We start from the raw sequence: 20961 nt of genomic DNA, 5'->3' as shown, positions 1-20961 counted from the left end.
ATGTACCCTAGTAAAGCCATGTTTTAATCCTAATCAACCTTGTGAAAGCAACAGTTTCTTCTAATCACTGTTCAGTACTATAGGTTGGAAACTCGATTAGGTTATCTCCACAGATATGTGACTCAATCAATTGTGAGTATTAAACTTGATTAGATGGAGACCCATCTCTACCCATTCTACATGGGTTTTCATTAGTTTACCAGAATCCTATAAAAGAGGAGACATTTTGGGGAGAGTTCCTTTTGAGAATAATGGGAGTGCAACAGAGCAGAGTCATGAGAATGATGAGAGAACCAGAGTCCACCAGCTAGAGACCTTTGGAGATGAAGACAGAGAATGCCTCCGTGGAGCTTCACGAAGCAAGTGGCCTGGAGAGGAAACTATAAGACTTCACCATGTTTGTCATGTGCCCTTCCAGCTGAGAGAAACCCTGAACCTATCAGTCTTCTTAAACCAAGGTATCTTCTACTGGATGCCTTTTATCAGACATTTCTATAGACTTGCTTTAATTGGGGTATTTCCACAGCCTAAAAAGTGTAAACCTGCACTTATTAAATTCCCCCTTTTAAAAGCCATTCTGTTATATTGCATTCCAGCAGCTAGCAAACTAGAACACTGTATTAAACACAATGATGAAAAACGTCCCCTGTCCTCACAGATTTTGGAAAAAAGTCCCACAGTTTTTGGAACAATACTGTTTCTAGTAATAAGCTTGGGTTGAGAAAATCCTTTTAAACACTAGAATAACTATCAGTGGCATTTATTGGTTATGAAATGCTATTGATTCCTTAACTGCCATAAAAGAATAACTCAAGGGAAGACTCTCATTACCTTTTTCTTCTACTATGAAAATGATTCTTATGATTTCATCCAATGGCATAAAACTATTAAGACTATTACCCATAATCTAGTAATAGCTATAATATTCAAATTAAATTTTCACAAAGCATGAACTAACTTTTAAGAAATGCAAGTGATGTTTAAAAACATATTCTGATGTAGACTGATTCATGTGCCAAGGTAGGTTTTCCTGTTTTATTTGAAATGTATGCTTTACACTTTGTAACATTTTTGTTCTCTGCCATTCCCTATTTGTTTTTTCCTTTCTTTAAGCTGGGACACAAGTTTGTCTTCTGAAAGGAAACTGTCAGAAATTAAGAATCAGAATAATTTTCACTTGAATATATATTTTTATTTAGATTTGCAGCACTAACACCATGATGATAAACAGTCACAAATTTGTATTAAGAAGCATACAACTTTCAAGTGTGCTATTTTTCACAAGTAATTTAAGTATGCCATTATTAATATCTAGTACTAGACTCAAAGACGACATTTAGATTCTTCGGCTTTTGGGCATTTAGTAACATAATGATTGCCTAGTCAGGCAGAGCTAAGAAATTCAAAAGCAGTTTCTTTTTCTTCTGCCAGTTCCTTTGCAGTAAGATCCATCTTCTCACGTGAAAAATCATTAATAGGCAGTCCCTCAACAAACTTCCAGGTCTTATTCTGTTTAAAAATAATTGGAGATGAGAGATTTACAATTAAACTAGAAGTGATTTTCCAGCAAGCAACAATCCAGTGTGAACTTAAATCTAGAGGTATACCTGTTTCAAAGTCTGATTCTAATGAAGCAAATAAAAATTCAAAATTTAACTGGTATTTCGGATAAAAGCTCAGCACTTGAATTTAAAGCCACTGAATCTAGAAAAAAAAAAATCTTTAAATGAGGCTTCAATTAATGAGTATAAAAGCTAGTGGTTTTAGGGTAGCTCAAGTGGCTCAGCAGGTAGAGCTCTCAACTGCCCAGAGTCGGGTTTGATTCCCAGTGCCTGCCCATGCAAACCAAACAAACAAACAAAAAAAACTACTGGTTTTGGTACAGTTGTAATAAAAAGCAATAAGACTAAGAACCATTGCTTCGTTAGGAAAAAAGATACTATTTTGTGGGATGCCCAATTTTAAAAGGCATAATAACATACTGCCCCTAACAGGAAGAGGTGACTCTTGTTTTTCAGATCAATCTTTTAATGACACTCAAGTTGTATTTCACATAATTCCAAGATGGATTAAAATGTCAAATTTGATAAAGGAACAATTTACCAGACTTAAATATACCATTCTTAAGAACATATGACTATCTTTCCACAGAAAGCAAATGGCCCTGAAACACCTTACCTTGATTACAACAGGGAATGAGTACAGCAGATCATCAGGAATGCCATAGGAGTTGCCGTCAGAGATAACACCCATGGACACAAACTCCCCCTGAAAAGAACATGGTTTTACATTCTTACGGTAAACACGGACTGGCTTAAATAACCGAGGCATCTAGGCACTAACAAAATTAAACCAGGTGACACCTTCTAACTACATACATATATCTTCATTACTGTATAAGGAACCACTGCCAACACCAGGGCCTTCTATGACAGGGTAAACTTTCATGGATATTGCTTCATTCTACTCTTCCAATTCATGTGTGAAGTAGGAAAGAGAAACATAATCCTCATTTTATAACAAGGAAGATGTGACCCAATCTGGGTTATAAGAAGAAAAGAAGTTGTTCTACCATGTGCTAGACACTGTGCTAGGTGCTTTCCGTATATAATCCCATTTAATCCTCACAACTCTGTGAGGTAAAAATTATGTAACAGATGAGGAAATGGCTCAGAAAGGCTAAGTAACTTTTCTAAGATGGCAGACAGCTGATCTGGGATATGAACTTTACTTGATCTAAGGCTATGCTTTTTAAAAAAATTTTTTAAATTAACTTATTTTATTTATTAAGCATATCAACATACAAACCTTCTTATCATATCATTCCATTCTACATATATAATCAGTAATTCACAATATCATCACATAGTTATATATTTATCATTTCTTAGTTCATTTGCATCAATTCAGAAAAAGAAATAAAAAGAAAACAGAAGAAAAATTCATACATACCATACTCCTTACCCCTCCCATTCATTGATCACTAGCATTTCAATCTACTAATTTATTTTAACTTTTGTTCCCCCTATTATTTATTTATTTTTAAACTGTATGTTTTACTCGTCTCTCAATAAGGTAGATAAAAGGAGCATCAGACACAAGGTTTCCACAATCACACAGTCACGTTGTGAAAGCTATATCATTATACAATCATCTTCAAGAAACACGGCTACTGGACCACAGCTCTACACTTTCACGCAGTTCCCTCCAGCCTCTCTGTTATGCCTTAATTAAAAAGGTGGTATCTATATTATGCCTAAGAATAACCTCCAGGAGAACCTCTCAACTCTGTTTGGAATCTCTCAGCCATTGACACTTTGTCTCATTTCGCTCTTCCCCCTTTTGGGTGAGAAGGTTTTCTTAATCCCTTGATGCTGGGTCCCAGCTCATCCCAGGATTTCTGTTCCGGGTTGCCAGGAAGGTCCACAGCCCAGGGAGTCATGTCCCATGTAGAGAGGGGGAGGGCAGAGAGTTTGCTTGTCATGTTGGCTGAGAGAGGCCATATCTGAGCAACAAAAGAGGTTCTCTTGGAGGTGCCTCTTAGGCCTAATTTTAAGTAGGCTTGACCTATCCTTTGTGGGGTTAAGTTTCATATGAACAAACCCCAAGATTGGGGGCTTGACTATGCTCTTTTTATGTATCAACATCAGAGAACAAAGATTAAAGAGTGTACAATTACTGAGCCCTCACCTCTGGAGTTCCAAACCAGATATCTCTGACATGGTCACAGATGGCTTTCGCAGCAGACATTGCACTGGATAGTTTCCGAGCCTTAATAACGGCGGCGCCACGCTGCTGTACAGTCTGGGGTGGGGCAGGAAGAGACACAAGTGTTACTCCATCATGACAGCAGAACTGTCATCAATTTCAAGTTGGTTCAGGGTTTAAAGGCTGTAACCATAGTTTAATATGCCCCCTCCAAAATCATGCAACTACCAAGTGTTGCCTTTACTAACCTATTTCAGTCAGACTCACCAGCCTTTTTGAAAAGAGAAAACTACAAACTCCCTTTTACCAAAGTTTATGCAAAGATATGGATCTCTGTAAAAAGGTAGCTGGGTGACCAGAGTACTCTAGTTTCTCCCAACTTTAACGATCAATCTCAATTGCCACTCTACAGAAAATATGGACTGTTACTGACTTAATATGACTTCCAAAGAAACTATGGAGCCATCACAGCAATTGTGCAAGGCCCTCTCTCCTCAAAGCTTTTCCCACACTCCTTAGACTTTCATGTCACCAAAGTGGCATGTTTTTGAAGGGTTCTTTATCCTTGGTTGAGGGCTCACAGATCTTTCTTACCGTGATGAAGTCTCCCTTAAGCCAGCTGTCATCTTTCAGAGCTTCATAAACACCAACTTCCTTTCCTTGCAATTTCACCTTGGCATGGTTGACGTCTGGATACTGAGTTGAGGAATGGTTTCCCCAGATGATGACATTCTTTACATTATCAGCAGTCACTCCAAGTTTAAGAGCAATCTAGTCAAATTGAGAACAAATGCATTTGGACAAGTGTTTTTTATTTCCAATTGTGACCTCTTTTGAAAAATGCCTTTAACTAAAGATAAAAAGCTTCTGAAACCTCAAAAGTTGTACAGATGCATTAAAAAAATGCAAATTCAGTCTGGTTATTTCAAAAGCAACTTAATAGTGTAAACAAACTGTGAACTAAAAATATTTTAGGGTAGAATGTTTACGAGGAGAGAGTTTCCTATAGTTTTTGATGAACTTATTAATATAAGTTTATCAAACTTGGTGTTTTATAACCATCAACCAAGAAGTTAATATTCCTCAAATTTGTAAATGTGACATACAGTTTGTTAAAACTTACCTGGAGATGTAACCTTAACACTTCTGAGCAATTTCTTTAGGTTCTTTCTCTGTACTTACTCCCATTTACTTAAGACAGTTAAGGAAGGTAATGATATACACTTAAGTGAAATTTTTATTACATACCATATACAAACTACATTTTTTTCAAACAATCCTAAATATGAAATTTTGGCCCTGGATGAGATTTAAATTACCAAAAAAATCATGACTGTTTTCAATTTACAGTTCAGGAAACTTAGGGAAGGAGGTTAAATATTCATAATACAAAATTATAATAGATATAACAATGTTGAGTTAGTAGTTCAAAAGGTACCTTACGATTTTGCAATGCTTTGCAGTCATATGAACATTAATTATACTATGTAGTATAGTAGCCATAACTTTCTAACAAAAAGGGTTAGAAAGTTATATCTTGAAAGATTTAAACAAAATAAAACCAGCTAGCTTATTTTGTTATTTGTCTGTCAAGGTAAACTGTAAAAAAGAAATTACAGTTAGTTGTATGTATAATTTGTTCTTAACTATACAACATAATTCATCCTGAACTAGAAGAGAATACTTAAAAATCTTAAAAAGGTGATGTGTAGGGTGAGACTTAGTTTTCTTTTATATCACAATATTAGTGGAAGAAAAAATTAGTTGTGCCAGAGCTCATAGCTTTTGCACACATAAATTAAAGCAAAATCACACCAAAGTTTTATTTGAACATTCACCAAATAAAGATTTACACTTTGCCACTTAAAAGGAATTTAAAAAATGATAGTAATAGCCCCAAATTGGAAACAATTCAAACGTTCTTCAACAGCTTCACGGGTGAACTGTGCTACATCTATGCAATATAACATTACTCAATATAAAAGGGATTGAATTACTGATACACACAAGTTGGGTGGATGTCATTATGCTGAGATAAAAAAGCCAAATGATTCAATTTTTGTGATATTCTCAAAATGACAAAAATTATGGAGGTGGAGAACAGAAAGATGTTTGCCAGGGGTTAGGGAAGGAGAGGGTGTGTGTGGATTTAAAGGGGCAGCATGAAGGAGTTCTTTTGTGGGTGACAAAACATAGCACATCTTGACTATGGTGGTGAACAGAGAACTTTATATGTTGTAATTAAACATCACAGAATCATTTGCAAAGATGTACAAAAAAATGAGTGAATAGTAAAATTGGTGAAATCTGAATAAGTGCAGTTAATCATACTGTGGTGTAAGTCAGTCAATTTCCTGATTTTGATAGTGCTCTATAGTTATGTAAGATGAAGCAGGAGAAGCAGCGTGGTAGGTACATGGGACCTCTCTTACTATTTTCTTTTTAATTATTTATTTTTTATTGAGATATATTCCCATATCACGTAGTCATCTATCTCTATAACCATTTTTGAAACTTGTAAGTCTATGCTTACTACAAAATAAAAAGTAAAACAAAATTAACTAATCCAGTGAAAAGGGTAAAGATTTGAAAAAGGCCTTTACCTAAAATGGTTATACAATGACTTTAACTCATCATCATACTAACTTATTTAGTCAAGCTAGAAACAAATTGTCTTTAACTATGACCGTTAAACTAAGCTGTGACTCATATTTTAAGTCCCAAAACAAATAAAATTCTTTGCTTTTGACATTAAAATCACTTCTGATCTAATCCCTGCTTCAGTTCATAGTTTAGAGGAATACACTTTCTCAAAGGTGCAGAACTACTAAGTGGAGTTAGTCATCTCATACCATTATATAAGAATGCACACAAGGGTTTGGAGTCAGGCAAATATAGGTGGCCCCATTATTTACTAGCTGTATGACTTTAAGCAGGTTGTCTAACCTATCTGTCTCAGGTTTGTTACCTCAAAAACAGGAATAGCATATGCCTCATACAATTAATATAAGAACTAAATGAAAAAATCCCACGTAAAATATTTGGTTTACAACAGAAGGTTAACAAATATAAATTTCTTTTCTCTTTCACTAGGTACTCCAGAGCTGAAATATTATCCATGCCGAGTTTTAGGAAGTAGTGGTTTTTACTCAGGTCTGAAGTGAGTTTCCTGTAGACAGCACATAGATAGGTCCTGTTTTTAAATCAGAGGGGATGCAAATAAAATCAGAAATGAGAGGAGGGTCATTACCATTGACCCTAAAGAAATAAAAAACAGACTTTCGGACCAAGATGGCAGCGTTTTAGGATATGTTGTGCTTCTTGGATTTGTAATTTTATGTCTTTTATAAGAGATGGGAAATTTTCAGTGATTATTTCCTCAATTAGTCTTTCTGCTCCTTTTCCCTTCTCTTTTCCTTTTGGGACACCCACAACATGTGTATTTCTGTGCTTCGTGTTGTCATTAAATTCCCTGGGACCCTGCTCATACTTTCCCATTCTTTTCCTTACCTTTTCTTTTGTGTGTAGGATTTCAGATATTTTGTCCTCTACGTCACTAATCCTTTCTTCTGCCTCTTCAAATCTACTTGTGTAGGTCTCCATTTTTTTTTTATATCTCTTCTATCGTGCCTTTCATTCCCAAAAGTTATGTGATTTGTTTTTTCAAACTTCTGAGTTCTTCTTTTTGTTCACCTAAGGTCTTCTTTATATTCTTCACCTCTTTTGTTGTATCTTCCCTCAATTTGATTTGATTCTGATGAGATTATACATGTCTATTCAAACATCCTGAATTAGTTGTCTTAACTCCTGTATCTCATTTGAAATGGTGGTTTGTTCCTTTAGGCACTTGATTTCCTTGATTAGTTTATTCTGGAGGTTGTTTTCACTCTTTTATCTAGGTTTTTCTTGTTGGATGGCTTTGTTCTCTATCTGTCCTTTGCCTTTCAGTTCAACTTATTTTAGACCTCTAGCGTAGGTGCTAACTGATCAGAATTTTCCAAATTTTATTTTTCTGTTTCTTGCCCTGCCTATATGGGATCTTTTTTTGAGGAGGGTTTCCTCAAGATATGCTCGATCCCAGTCAAATTTTCCCAGGCCAAACAGGCCCATGTCTCAGGAGAGAGTAGGCAGTATCAAATTTTCCTGAAGGTGAGACCCAGCAGGTTGTGAGACTTTCCTATGAAGCCCCTACACTCTGTGCTTCTACACTGTCCTGCATGCATGCCTGCCTGTAGCTCCCCACAGGCATAAAGTGATGTGGTACCTTTAAGTTCAGCAGCCTTTCCCTGCCAATGGTGTTGCTGAGACAGAGGCTGAGATAGAGGGCAGGCTTAGGTTGCTTCTGTTTTCCAGTCCCTGGGGCCTGAATTCCCAGAAGGAGAACTACAACTTGAGCTGGGCCCTGCCCCCTTTTCCTTGGAGAAAACACACCCTTTAGGGAGTTGCCTCCATTCACCTTTTTACTTTGTCTTAATTCTGCCTTTGGCTGGGGCAGCACTGAAGCCCAAGAGTGCCTGCAGTTCTATCTAATAAGCTGTTAAGAAGTAAAAAAAAAAAAAAAAAAAAGCCCTTTTCAGAGCTGGACTCCAGCTCTCTGGATTTGCCAATCAAGAGATGGAGTTGGTACATGGCTCTATGTGTCCCCAAGCTCTGTGTGCCCCCTTTTCTTTGGGTCCAGCCCTTTTCCAGTATTTTGTGCTATCCAACTCAAAAAGCCTCTTTTTTTACACCCGTCAGCCTCTGCTCCCTCTCTGCCAGAGCAAAAACTCTTGGTTCCTTTACTGCTTACTCCAGGTTTATCTGTGCTTGGGGCCTGTTTTCAGTAGTCAGAATTAGTTATTAATTCACATTTGGAGCTTGGCTGAGCTAACTTTCTCACTACTAGTTAAGTCTGCTTCCTTTCCCCATGGGAAAAAAGTCTACAGTGCCCATCAGGGAGGTGCACCAGCCTCTGTGGCTTGGGAGACTTACAGTTCAGTGTGGGGTCTCAGCCATTCCACCCATTCCAGACTGGTGTACGATGTGTGTCTGGTCATTGATGTTCCCTCAACAGTTCTTCCATTCAGTTCCTGGCTATTTATTAGCTGCTCTAGAGAATGAATTAAATTCCACACCTCACTATGATGCCATCTTGTCCCACCTACAGTAGTAGCTTTTCAACTTAGGTGTATGTTGTACCATCTTCTGGTAAAAATACATGTTCTTGAAACTGAACAAAGTTTCCTTCTCTATAAGAAAGAGGACTAAATTCATAGACCTACCACTGATGACCAGTGGATAAAGAAAGATGACAAGAAAAGCCCTGGGGAAAGGAATAAGGTATGTTAGAGAACTGGAATTTTGTTGTGTTGTCCAAGGAAACCATAACTCACTAGAGTCTGAGAAAGCCTAGGACGCTTCCTCAAATGAGTGTTACAGCCTTCAAGTTTTTGAAAAGCTATTATTATTTCCCTGATCACTTTAACTGACCTCTTGACATATTTATCTATCACTCTAAAGAGACAATGAAAATTGACAACAATTGAAATTTAGCTCCTAAGTAGTGAAAAGCAGGAAATTTTATGGAACCACTAAACAAATTACAAAGATATAAAAATTAAAAATTTGAATCTGATATACACAAATACACAAAGCTCAAGTCTTTCTTTTATAGTCTCCTACATATCCGACATAAGTATATTAAATTATGTACCATATGGGAACAAACTATACTAGGAATTAATTTTTAACCATGCTAGCAAAGAAACATTAAGCTATTGCATTTAATTATAGCTAGCAATTGAAGTCTAATTGGATATAAAATTTAAGTAGGAAATCTAATCTCTGGTTCTTTAATAGGTTTAAGGACTACTTAAGTTACAACAGCTTCCTACTAAATTGATACTAACAACAACAATAAAGCACAGACTATATTTGGCTACTTTAGAAGTGAAAAAGGTTTTAAAGTTAAACATTGATATGATTTAAAAGGTATTTCTCTTACTTGAGATTTAGCTCGGTTTTGATCCAAACGCGTTAAGCAACTGAAGTTCTCCTTGGGAATGGATGGAGCTGACTTTGAAGCAGTCAGGCAGTTAGTATTGGCTGGATTTCCTACAACAACAACCTAGAATGTATGAGAGGCACAGAAGAGTTACCAACAGTATACTGACTTACAGCAAGTATAATGATTATTAAATTACCTTAGAAAAGAACTTCAAAAATGTGTAACAAATAGCCTTTGCACCAAATTTGTACGCATTAAATATGTAGTTACCACTGCAGTTTTTAGGTTTCTAAACCCTCCCTTCTAAAAACCTTTTTTCAAAACACCTTGTTAGTGGTTTGGTATGACTACAGAAAACACTCATTTTTATTTAAGTCACTTTTTAGGTGGCAATGTCCCAAACATGTCATTCCATTTTATGTTTTGTGCCAAAACACAAAGAGTGTATCTAACTACCTGCCACAAACAAGTGATATAAGGCTTTATTTCAGAATTTCATTCATAAAACCTTCTTCATATAACAGTAGTGTAATACTACTTTTGGTTTACTTTAGGACAACTATTTGCCTCTATCAATTAAAAGCGTTTCTCAAATTGGCCAAATATTAAGAATCATTGGGATATTTGCTAAAATACACATTATCAAGTCCACCCACCCGGAGCAGTCTTAGGAGAACAGTACTTCAGATGATTTTTTTTTTTTTTTACAGGGAAGGTTTGATAATTAGAAAAACTTATTTTGGAATAATTTGAAATTTATAAAAAAGCAACAAGCACATTACACATAACCTGGATTCTCCAATTTGCTCCGTCTTTTCTCTTTCTCTCCTTACACACACATACACACAACATTTATTCTTAGTCTTTTCTTTTATTCCATTTGAAAGCAAGCTGGAGATACGATTCTCTATTGCCCCTAAATACTCCAATGTTAGTGCATATTTTCACCAAAAAGGGAGAATTGGGGAGAGAGGAATACTGTGCAAGAGGTACTATAATTCCAAACAACTTGGATTTTAGCAGTCTTAAAGAACACTGTGATCTTTTTCTAAGGAACTGATTACAGAAAAGTAAACTATTTAAACGAAGCTCACAATAAGCAAAATGTAGATGTTTATAAAGATAGAACATTATAATTAGAAATCTCTTAACATTTTTATTTTCCTTGTTTTGAAGTAAGAGTAGGGAGGAAGAAGTGTAATGAATACAGAAAACCTCTTAACAGCACACCTTTGTGATGTGATAATTAAGTTCTAGTCAATTGGGTAATGGTAAAAGGAAGCTTTATTGAAATATTAAGACAAATTTAGAAACTAAAGTAAAATAGAGAACAGCTGAACACTGAAACAAACCAGGCAGTCTTACTGACTCAATCTCTCCAAGAAACAAAGGTATTAAAATTCCACTGGGTTAAGAAAATATGACTATTCAGCAACCACCACCTCTTACTGCTGAGAAGAAATGGATGCAATTTCTAGCCATCTTCCTTTACAATCATACAGACAAATCCCAATGCCTGAACAAATATTCCCACACAGAAAAGCATATTAGTGCAAAGGTACCAGAAAGCATTATGCCTTCCTTATAAAGATAATTAACGAGTTTAAGAATGTTGAAGAATGAATATGAGTTTCCACATCACAGTAATAAACAAGATATTTTTAAGTATCTCTGAAAATAGATTTCTAACACTGTAAGAAAGAAGACCAGAAAGGTAGAGCTCATTAAGTAAACATCTGTATCTACATTTATGGACCAATGTACAGAAGTGAGAAAAAATACATACTGATGAACAACTTTTTTTTCAATTAAATGAAGAAAGGAGAAGTTTCAAATATAATTGAAAAAAACAGTAAAAATGAAAAACCCCATAAAATACAGTGTTAGTCACCTTAACTGACTTCTTGGCATATTTTTCCAAGGCTGCACCTTGGACTTTGAAGATTTTCACGTTTGCTTTCAGTAAGTCTTTCCTCTCCATGCCATCTCTTCTTGGCATGGAGCCCACGAGAATGGCCACATCCAAGTCTTTGAAGGCAACATCTTCTTTATCTGTGATGATGACGTCTGTGCACATGAGAGAAAATATGCATCGCTATTTAAATACCAATGTCTGAAGTCTTCTTCATACTGAATCTGCTTATTCTTATATTTTATAGCAAATATTTGCTTCTACAAATCAAATTGATAAAAGTTTTTGGGGTCTAAGAAAAGAAAGAATGTTTGAACCGCAGTATCTACAGAAATGTCAATAATAATCATCTCAATTTCAAAAACTCCATAGCTTTTATTTATTTATTCTTTTGTATACTACATGGTGGGATCACATTTCATTATTTTTCCATGTGAGTATCCCGTTACTGCAGCACCATTTGTTGAATTTGTTTGTTTGTTTTATCATCTTTTTTTTTTTTAGAAGTGCATGCACTGGGAATTGAACCGGGTGTCCTGTACGGCAGGCAAGATTTCTACCACTGCACTACCCTTGCACCCCCCAGCTTTTAGTTTTTATAATCATATATGAGTCACAATATATTACAATAACCTTTAAAACAACATGTTATCCATATTAATTACCATACATAAGACAAACAGCAACTAATAAAATATCTAAATTACAATTCCTTTAAGGTCTAAGATAGCAGTAACAAATTTAAAGAATGTTTAATGAGGAATTTTGTGCCAGGGATAAGCTAAGAGATTTATGTTCCTTATTAAATTTAATCTTCACATTTTAAAGCTGAAGACAATGATTTCTAATGTTTAAACAGATTAGGTAGCTATCATTAAAAAGCAATGGAGCTATAATTCTAGCCCAGATCAGTCTAGAGTTCAATCACAATGCTACAGTGAGTGTTAGTCCAATAAAAAAACATCATTTGCCTTTTGGTTAAGAAATCATCTCTCTTCTTTGTTGGTAGCATTTAAAAGTCCATGACCAGATCTCAGCATTCTCACTGGCAAATTTTTAGGCCAGTGAACTTATGTCCCAGTCAGACTGCTCTAAGTCTCCAAACAGGTATAAACAGGAACACCAGAACACCTATTTTTCTCCGCCTAGTCATAATAAATCTTTTTTATGCTGAACCTTTCCTTCACTATCATATTCATAGCTTTCAGAGGACAAGCTGGCTGTAAACCTGGACCTACTACAAAGAGTAGAGGGAACTCAGCAGAGAAAGGAATAAAAATGGAAAATAAAAGCAGAGAAAGTTGGTTTGGAGAGTATATTGGGTGAGCAAAGGAAAGTCAGCTTTGGCCAGGAAAAAGTATTCTCTTACATCATAATACAACCAAATGATTTGGATGGCAGAGTACCTCTTTTAGCAAATATCTACTGAATGGATATACGAATTCTGAGGATGATTTCTCTTGACGTATGTGTATATATTTAACTTTGTGCAAACTTCAAGGATATATCATTAACCCTTAACAAAAGAGAAAGATCATGATAAAGGTATATTTAAAGAAAAGTATTCAAATTATAATTTGACCTACTGTTTTAATGAACCTTCCAATCAAATGGTAACTAATATTTTAAGACTTCTGTATTATATTTGTGAAAATAATTCTATAATTCTCAACAATGCTTAGCAGAATTCTGGTCAACTTTTTCAAATTATGCAGTATATGACCAGGACCATTTACACTACATCTCAACCTGAGGACTGGTAGAGGGGATGGGCTATGTATGAGGGACCAACCTTAGGGCAGCACATGTCTCCGGAGGATTCCATTTAGAATTGATAAGGTTTTCCATTACAGGATTCCATTGCTATTTAAAGAGACTTTAACACTACAATGTAGACAATCTCAGGTGTATAAGCCTTGTACAATATTATACTTACGTTGGATAAATTATATATAAGCATTCTGGAAAATAAAAAAGCATTGTCCTTTGCTTGACACTGGTTAATTGTGGCTTTTATCCTTATTTATTCTCAGTATATGTCTTATCAAGTGGTTGCAGTTAAAAATAAAAAAACCAAAATACTTTTATGAAATAATTTATAATTCAGAGACAAATAAACAATTTCAATAAAAATATTTTTGAAAGACATAAAATACTATAAAATCCCTCTCTATTCCCGACTCACCTTTCAGGAGAGGAAGTGCACAGTCTTGCAGTTCCATAAGGACCCCTTCCAGGACCCCCATCATGGGGGTAATATCCAACAGCACAAGAATCAGAGACTGCCAAATAGCAAGGACAGCATCTGTCAGTATAGGTTATGTTGTTAAGTCACAAAAAAACCACAGTTTTTGTTTATCTGGTGTGTATATATGCATAAATATTGTTAATTAGTCATAATTACTATTTAAGAGGGTAAGGCATCTAACACCATGCCTCCTTTAGAACTGGAATGTTATGAGAACTAGCAATGATTTGCTAACAGACACAGAGGGTAAAATCACCAATACTGAATTTTTAAGGAGACATGTAAGAAATATCAAACTGATGTGATACACTACAGCTTGTTCTTACTGTTCAGAGCCGTACTGATTTCAGTTCATGGAAAACTAAGTACAATATTGGACACAAAGGAAGAACTCAATATCTGTGGGTTAAATGACTGAAAAAAATTCAGTTAGAAAGGGCTTTTAAGTGAACATTAATCAGACCTCTTGAATTGGCAGTGCCTGCTTCCTACTTGGTAACAGATTTGCTTGTCCAACTATTTTGGACCTGAAGACCATTTTCAAACAAGGGCTGATACAATAACTTTCTATCCCACATGATTCAAACAGTTACTGTCATTTGCAATTATCTTCCACTGTGACACCTGCTGGATACACCAAGTCAATTAAATATATGGAATAGCTATATTTTGCTAAGTATTTTCACTGCCTGGAGCGGTGCATATAAATCTCTACCAGCTTCCACTTATAGCAATGTGTGTATTACATTTATTGGGATTCCCCATTCCTTTACAGTTTTATAATATGTTTGCAACTAAATACAGGGTATTATTAAGTATATTCTTATTCTAAGGACTTAAGACTTACAGATACTTGTTCCTACCTGGTCTTTACCAAAGACAGAGCCATTTCCAATACTGTACAGCAGTGAATATGCAATTTGACCAGCTGCTCCAGTCACAAGGACTCTGATTGGCTCCGACTGTAATGAAAGAGACCCAGCAACATCTTATTAAAGAATGTTATTTTACTGTAAGATACTTGAGATTTTCTCTAAGACAATCACACATTTTAAAAATTCATTAAAATTTAAAAAATCTCGTTAGCATCTGGCTCAGTAGAACACAAAGATACTGACTTGTCCAGTGAATATAGACAGCATGCAACAATCAACTAAGCAACTTTTCCTGGAACATCCATATTGTGGCTGCATATTTATGCAGTGCTGTTTATACTATATAGGGGAGCTATAAGTATTATCCAGGATTCACTTACATAATCTTATCCAACTTTCTGAGGGATATTTTACCACTAAAATAGGCCTAATGCTGTTCTTGTACATCATGTGATGATACTGCTTTTCATGGAACAAAGCCTGGTAGCTACCTAGAGTCTTATGAATTCTATTATGCTAATTCTCCCACACCCATCTGCTCAACAGAATCCTTTTCACTAGGAAGAGGAGTAACAGGAGTTATAATTTTCCATTTAAGTTGCACCAAAAAGTTTTAATAAAACAATTACTCAGGATTTAACTTAACTGTTGGGTTGGGGGAGGAGCTAAGCTTTTATTTTTTATTTAGGGAGAAAAGAAGGAAAATTAAATTTTAGAATTAAACAATAATAAATAATGACAGCAACAGATAGTGACAGCTAACAATTTGATTCCAAAAGAAAATTATTTTTACAAGGTGGGGAAAGGGAGAGAAATACAAAGAGCACAATAGTTATTATAGAGAGAAGTAGCCTAATAGACCTCAACAGACCCTGTACAGAATATAGACATGCGACCAAAATAGTAACCTATATTCAAAGTGATGACTCTGAGTTACTAAAAAAAAAAAGGTTAAATTAAGCTCCGAGAACTAAAAAAAGAGAGAAATATTTCTATTAAAAAGAGCTAAACAAAAACTGTTTGGAAACCTAATGAGTTAAGGTAGAAAAATTCAACCAAATTGAACTGCTCTTTCTCCTAACAGTGCTGGGTAAATGTGTTTAGAACCCTGTCTTTCCACATGGGAGAAGCAGCCCAATGAACTCTCTGTGGATATAAGTGTATGATTATTTCTATATTTAGAATCTCCTCTTACAGAGGAAATCATACCTCAGGGATACAGGGAGATGTCTGATGGCTCTAAAGGTTCTTTCTAACCCTAAACCCTGAATGAAGGTCAGCGGCTTTCAGCAACTTGGTACCCGATTTGGTCAACGGGAAAAAAAAGCAAAACAAAATCTCAGGAGGATGTGTCAACCTGATCACTGCAGAATATATATGTATTTTTTCCTGAGATGTTGTCAAGAGGGAGTGAGGGGTGGGGTGTGGGGAAGAGAATAACAGTAAACTAAGCATAAAGTTTTTCTTGATCTTCTGGGTCTTTTCTGGATCTTCTTCCCAAACGTTTTCTCCAGGCCCTCACATCTGTAAATATATTTCCTTTTCCAAATAAACCAATTTTAACACTTTATTTATGTTCCCAAACACTTTAGGTTTATAAATAGCACTAAAAAAATTTGTATGTTTTTATCATATACAAAACTACATCAAATTTGTGTGACATTTGGTAATCTAGGAGTCATTACTATTTCTAGAAAAATCTCTAATGGCTTTTACATGTTTTTCATTTGGTCTTTTTTCTCTTTCCTTGATGACAAGTAGATGAAGAAAGAGAATAAAGTAAGAAATGAACAATCCCTGCGACAGGTCTGTTCCCAATCTACTCCTTTCCTTGCTCTTTAGAATGCAAGCTCCTTAAGGACAGGGACTTATTTACTGCTGTATCTCTACTGCTCAGAACAATGCTTGGTATATACCTGGAGCTCAAATATTAGCTGAACCAAAAGCCTGGATCTTGTGAAAATTACTATCAAAAGGATAGAAATACATAAAAATTCTTTGAAAGCATACCTAAATGCTTTGAAAACGTTTCATTTGAAGATTATTTATAAATACTTGTATTGAGAAGGTTAGTGACCACAATAGTTCTTGCTGTAATAAGCAAAATTATAGTTATAGATATATGCTTATAAATCAACAGAAGAACTATCATATGTAATTTAGACATTAAATAATATATGACTGAACCCCTATTATGGTCCTATTTTAGGCCAGGAAATTCATTATTGAACTTTATACAGGAAACATGCAGGGAATAAGCCAATTCTCTAAAGGCAGTGGGGTACAGTAAAAGGATGGCCTCTAGTTACACTTTCTGGGTTCAAATCCTGATGCCACAAGTCATTAGTTGTGTACCACTGGGCAAGTTACTTAACCTCTCTGATTTCCCATTTCCTGCTAGTAAAATGGAGATAATAATAGCTTCCACTTAATAGGGAAGTTTTAAGGATTGAAAGTCAACATACAAAGAACTAAGGACAGTCCTGGCATGTAGCAAGTACTATTATTGTAGGTTCCTGCCACCACAAAATTTCCTTTAAGGATTCTTACAGCCTGCAGTTTTCTATTTATGTCTGTTACTCTTTACCAGACAGGGAAACCCCCTCCTCCCCCCACAGGGCAGCCCATCTCTGACTCAAACTTGTGTTCCCATATGGCATTAAACAAATACTTGTTGAATGGATAAAGATAAATAAGGGGAAAAAAAACAAAACTAACAATGCATGCTACTTCAATGAAAAGCAAGCTGGAATCAGAAATAAGGAGGAAAGTGAAAATCATTAGCCAGAAAGTCAGGGAGATGGTTAAATCAGAATAATCCAGTCAGTTTTAGGAGTGAATTCTACCACTACTAAAAAAAATGTGTTCATGGTCACAATTCTCAGTGAACAGTAACTAATTCCACCTCAGCAGTTTCCTTCTGAATCCTTGGGCAAATTATTTTCAAACTTATGTCATTCCATCTTTTTAAGAGCAGTATGAAGCCCAGTTAAATGTTGGATGATAAAATGGGGAAAGTGCACATTTGATTCCTTCTGTTCTTTTGCAACATTGCAGTTGAAAAGGAGGAGGGTGGGATAGTCCTGCTAACTTTTCACAATGTTACAGTTTGAACACAGGTTACTATTCTCTGCTCTGAAATCTGGGCAGTCTGCCAAGATTCAAAGAAGGAATGCTTTTGCTCTTGGCAAGGCACTAATGACCTTCCAGCAGATTCAGGCTGTCTTAGACATGTACTAAAGTCACAGTTGTAAGCATAAGTCTAAGTGTGCGTTCTGTGTTCCTTCATTACTTTTTAATTATAGTTTTGTAATACAAGAGACAAAGTATCATCAAATTTCTTTATACCTTTCATTCTTGTCATTACTGCCCATGGACACAAGTAACGTCCTTTAAAAATAGCTTTGAATGAATTGGCTTATAAAAGATGGCTTACGGAAACCAAACAAACAAAAAACCCAGCCATCTTTTGTAACCATCCTTTCTAACTCAGATTGGTCATACATTTTTTCTCAGGAGGCAGGGAGATTCTAGCTAGGTGAGACCTTGCTGCCAGTTCAGCAAACAGAAGAATTCGTCCTTGCGGACAGGCTCCATTTTATCTGCGCATGACTGACCTTCCAGAGGTGAGGCCTGGCCTGATCCACTGTTCAGCAATACAAGAACTGGGGGTCCAAGACCTCTTTCATGCTATAACCTTGGGAACATCCTTTGACCTCACCAGGCTATGACTTACTAACAGATGTTACAATCTCCAAATTCCCTTCCAATTCTATAATTCTGATATTGCAAAGAATAAAGCTATCAAGTAATTTAAATGCCTATAACACAGCTGAGTTAGTATTGCAGCATTTGTAGCTTCTAGAACTTCAGCTACTAAAAATAAAATGGATTTTCAGAACTACCTGATAACTGTAAGACAGATATGGAAAAATGGAAACAGAGTGAGACCCCTCAGGCAGACTGTTGTGTGATCCTGAGCAAACCACATTCCTTTGGGCCTCAACAGCTTTGATTTTAAGATTTGAGGTGGGGAGGTTTGCCAAGACCATCTTGAAAGATCTCATTCATATAAAGTCCAAGCTTGTCTGATAATAAGCACTTCTGCTTCCTTGCTAATTTTATTAGGACAGAACCCACTGTAAGTGTCATTTAAACGATTAATTATGCCATCTGAAAAAATATTTAGGAAACTTAGGTTTAATATTTACTAGGAATTAGTAGGAGTCCCACTGGTCCTCTTATAAAAGTAGAAGGAATAATGCCCATATCTTGTAAACATGTCTTTTCAGGTTTTGGGAAATTTCCAATTTATTCAAACATTTCCCCACTTTCCTCACCCATCTTAGTATGTTCAGACAAAGGAGGAAAAACAGTCTCAACTATTAATAAAAATATTAAAGCAATTTCTCTCTAATGTCACTTTCAAACAGTATCCAGGTTATTCCTAGGTCAGAGTCGCCTCCAACCACCCCACCCCCGCCTTTCCTCTTTCAGCAGATATAAGATATCGAGACCTAACTGCAGATATTAAATGACAGGACGGTTTATACTGCATTACACTTAAAAGTAATGCTTCTGGAATTCATAATCTACACTAAAGAATATCAGCACTAGTTATTTGGCTAGAGAAGCCGTGACTCCAACACGTCCTGGTATTTCAAAAGGAGATCAATGCACAGGTTTTCAATAACATTTTGTGAAATTAGATATGGCGTACATCTCAAAACGTAGATCGTAATCTGGAGCACCTGGTAAGTGTTACCTTTACAATCGAGGGCATTTTGCTTTCAGGGACTTTGTCACAATGAAAACCAACGTACAGTCAAGATGCGAAAAAGACTGGAGATCCAAAATCCCCTTCCCCAATATCAAATCTAAAGATCTGTCCTCTGGACAAAATCCGCAGCCTCTTATTTTGTCCCTTCGACATGCGGCAGGACTGAGATCGCGACTCTCCAAGGACTGCGAGGTCTCCAGTCCTTCTAAGGGTACCCCAAGTATAAATCAACCCTTCCCTGCTACTGGGTCATTGCTAAAATCCACCTCCCCCACCCCCACCCCCGCCCCCGCCCCCAGAAGATGAACTGATGTGCTCCAAGCCTCAGCTTTTCCAAGGGCGCGACAGAGGCCCGCACATATGTCCCCTAGAAGCCTTCCAAGCGCGAGAAGCCGCACCCAGGAGGTAGGCAGGAGCTGGGGACCCATGCTCACCATGGTCGACAACTGCGCGGGCGATGTCAGCACCGGCAAAACCAGCCTCACGGTGTCAGGTCACCTCTACCGCGGGACTGACTCGTGGAGGGCGAGCAGTATGGTGAAAAAAGCTCCCAACCGCGGCACCCTCCGGGAAATGTAGTTCACGAGATCCGGTTCTGGCGCGAGCTCCAAAGCATTTCCTTCCAGTGTTGAACTCTACTTCCCGAGAACGGAAAGGGTTCTCACGCCCTTCTCCTTGCGCTATCCGCCGCTTGCAAAGTAGTCCCTGAGGGCGAATCGCTTTGATTGGAGGGCTGTGACGAGCGCACGAGGGCCTCTCTGTTGGCGCTCAACAATTGGCGGGAGGGGAAACGCGTGCAATTTAAGGGAGTAGAGACGGGCACCTTAGCGACGTTACCCACCCCCGCGCCACAGAGACGGTTATTCTCCACACAGGTTAAACGTGGAGTGTAGGCTCCTTCCGCTGCGTCAAGCCGGTTCGACCCGGAAACAAAACCAGTATTCACCTTCTGTTGGGGCGGGGGAATTGAAATGTGGGGAAGACCCGACAGCTTCACAGGTTGCTAAGCGACGAGGCAGGAGTGTGCACACACCCGGGCCACCCGGAGGTACCTGAGGGAGCTGCTGCTGCGGCGGCCGCGCCAAGACCGAGGAGATCAAGCGCTTCGCGGTTTCCCGGGTCCTCCTTTCCTGGCTCTGCGAACCCTTTCCCGCCAGACAGTTTGCGCTGTTAGGAGGCTCGGGGCCGCTGGTCTTCCTCATTCTGAAAACAGGTGAGCCGGGGACCCGAGGGTGAGAGGTCGGGATGCTGTGGTGCGCCGTCCGGCGGTGACTTCATTGACTTAGGTGATCTGCTGATCTGTTGTTGGGCGGGTGCCGGCGAGCTCGTGTCGGTGCAGTGTTACCGGCGTGAAAATGCGATAGTGTTCTGTAGGGTGATGTGCCCTGAAGGTCACGCCCCCTTTCTGCAGTAAGGGGCAATTCCTTCAAAGTTAAATCAGAAATATTTTTT

At 37.3% G+C, this 20961-nt stretch overlaps 2 protein-coding genes across 10 annotated transcripts in view; one reads left to right on the top strand and one right to left on the bottom strand.

The window, feature by feature from the left end:
• Nucleotides 1-1170: 1170 nt before the first annotated feature.
• Nucleotides 1171-20384, bottom strand: MDH1 (malate dehydrogenase 1). Its single transcript, XM_077134373.1, has 9 exons — nucleotides 19944-20384; nucleotides 14718-14816; nucleotides 13792-13888; nucleotides 11586-11761; nucleotides 9692-9814; nucleotides 4303-4479; nucleotides 3691-3804; nucleotides 2179-2268; nucleotides 1171-1509 (listed from the first exon to the last, which is right to left on the bottom strand). The coding sequence occupies exons 1-9, from the start codon at nucleotides 19944-19946 to the stop codon at nucleotides 1384-1386; spliced, it is 1005 nt and encodes a 334-aa protein (XP_076990488.1). The 5' UTR covers nucleotides 19947-20384; the 3' UTR covers nucleotides 1171-1383.
• The window catches only part of WDPCP (WD repeat containing planar cell polarity effector), a 486016-nt gene continuing 485258 nt past the window's right edge, over nucleotides 20204-20961 (top strand). For 6 of the 9 annotated variants that reach the window (XR_013164298.1, XM_077134369.1, XM_077134366.1 and 3 more), the window contains exon 1: nucleotides 20205-20722. The gene's annotated coding sequence lies outside the window, so the exon portion shown is untranslated. Of the gene's footprint in view, nucleotides 20723-20961 lie in introns of all 9 variants that reach the window. The other 3 variants (XM_077134371.1, XM_077134370.1, XM_077134365.1) reach the window with 2 other exon arrangements.

This window comes from Tamandua tetradactyla, chromosome 17 (genome assembly GCF_023851605.1).
Source record: "Tamandua tetradactyla isolate mTamTet1 chromosome 17, mTamTet1.pri, whole genome shotgun sequence".
Taxonomy (NCBI): Eukaryota; Metazoa; Chordata; class Mammalia; order Pilosa; family Myrmecophagidae; genus Tamandua; species Tamandua tetradactyla.
Note: the sequence above shows the minus strand (reverse complement) of the source record. Positions and strands in the feature narration are given on the sequence as shown.

What these genes read in the sequence shown, in the direction of transcription:
- MDH1 (XM_077134373.1), bottom strand. An exon ending in AAAACCGAGCTAAATCTCAA is followed by an intron (nt 4,480 to 9,691) that starts GTAAGAGAAATA and finishes CAATTTGACTAG; the next exon opens with ATTGCTCTTAAACTTGGAGT. An exon ending in CATTCCCTGTTGTAATCAAG is followed by an intron (nt 1,510 to 2,178) that starts GTAAGGTGTTTC and finishes ATTTTTAAACAG; the next exon opens with AATAAGACCTGGAAGTTTGT.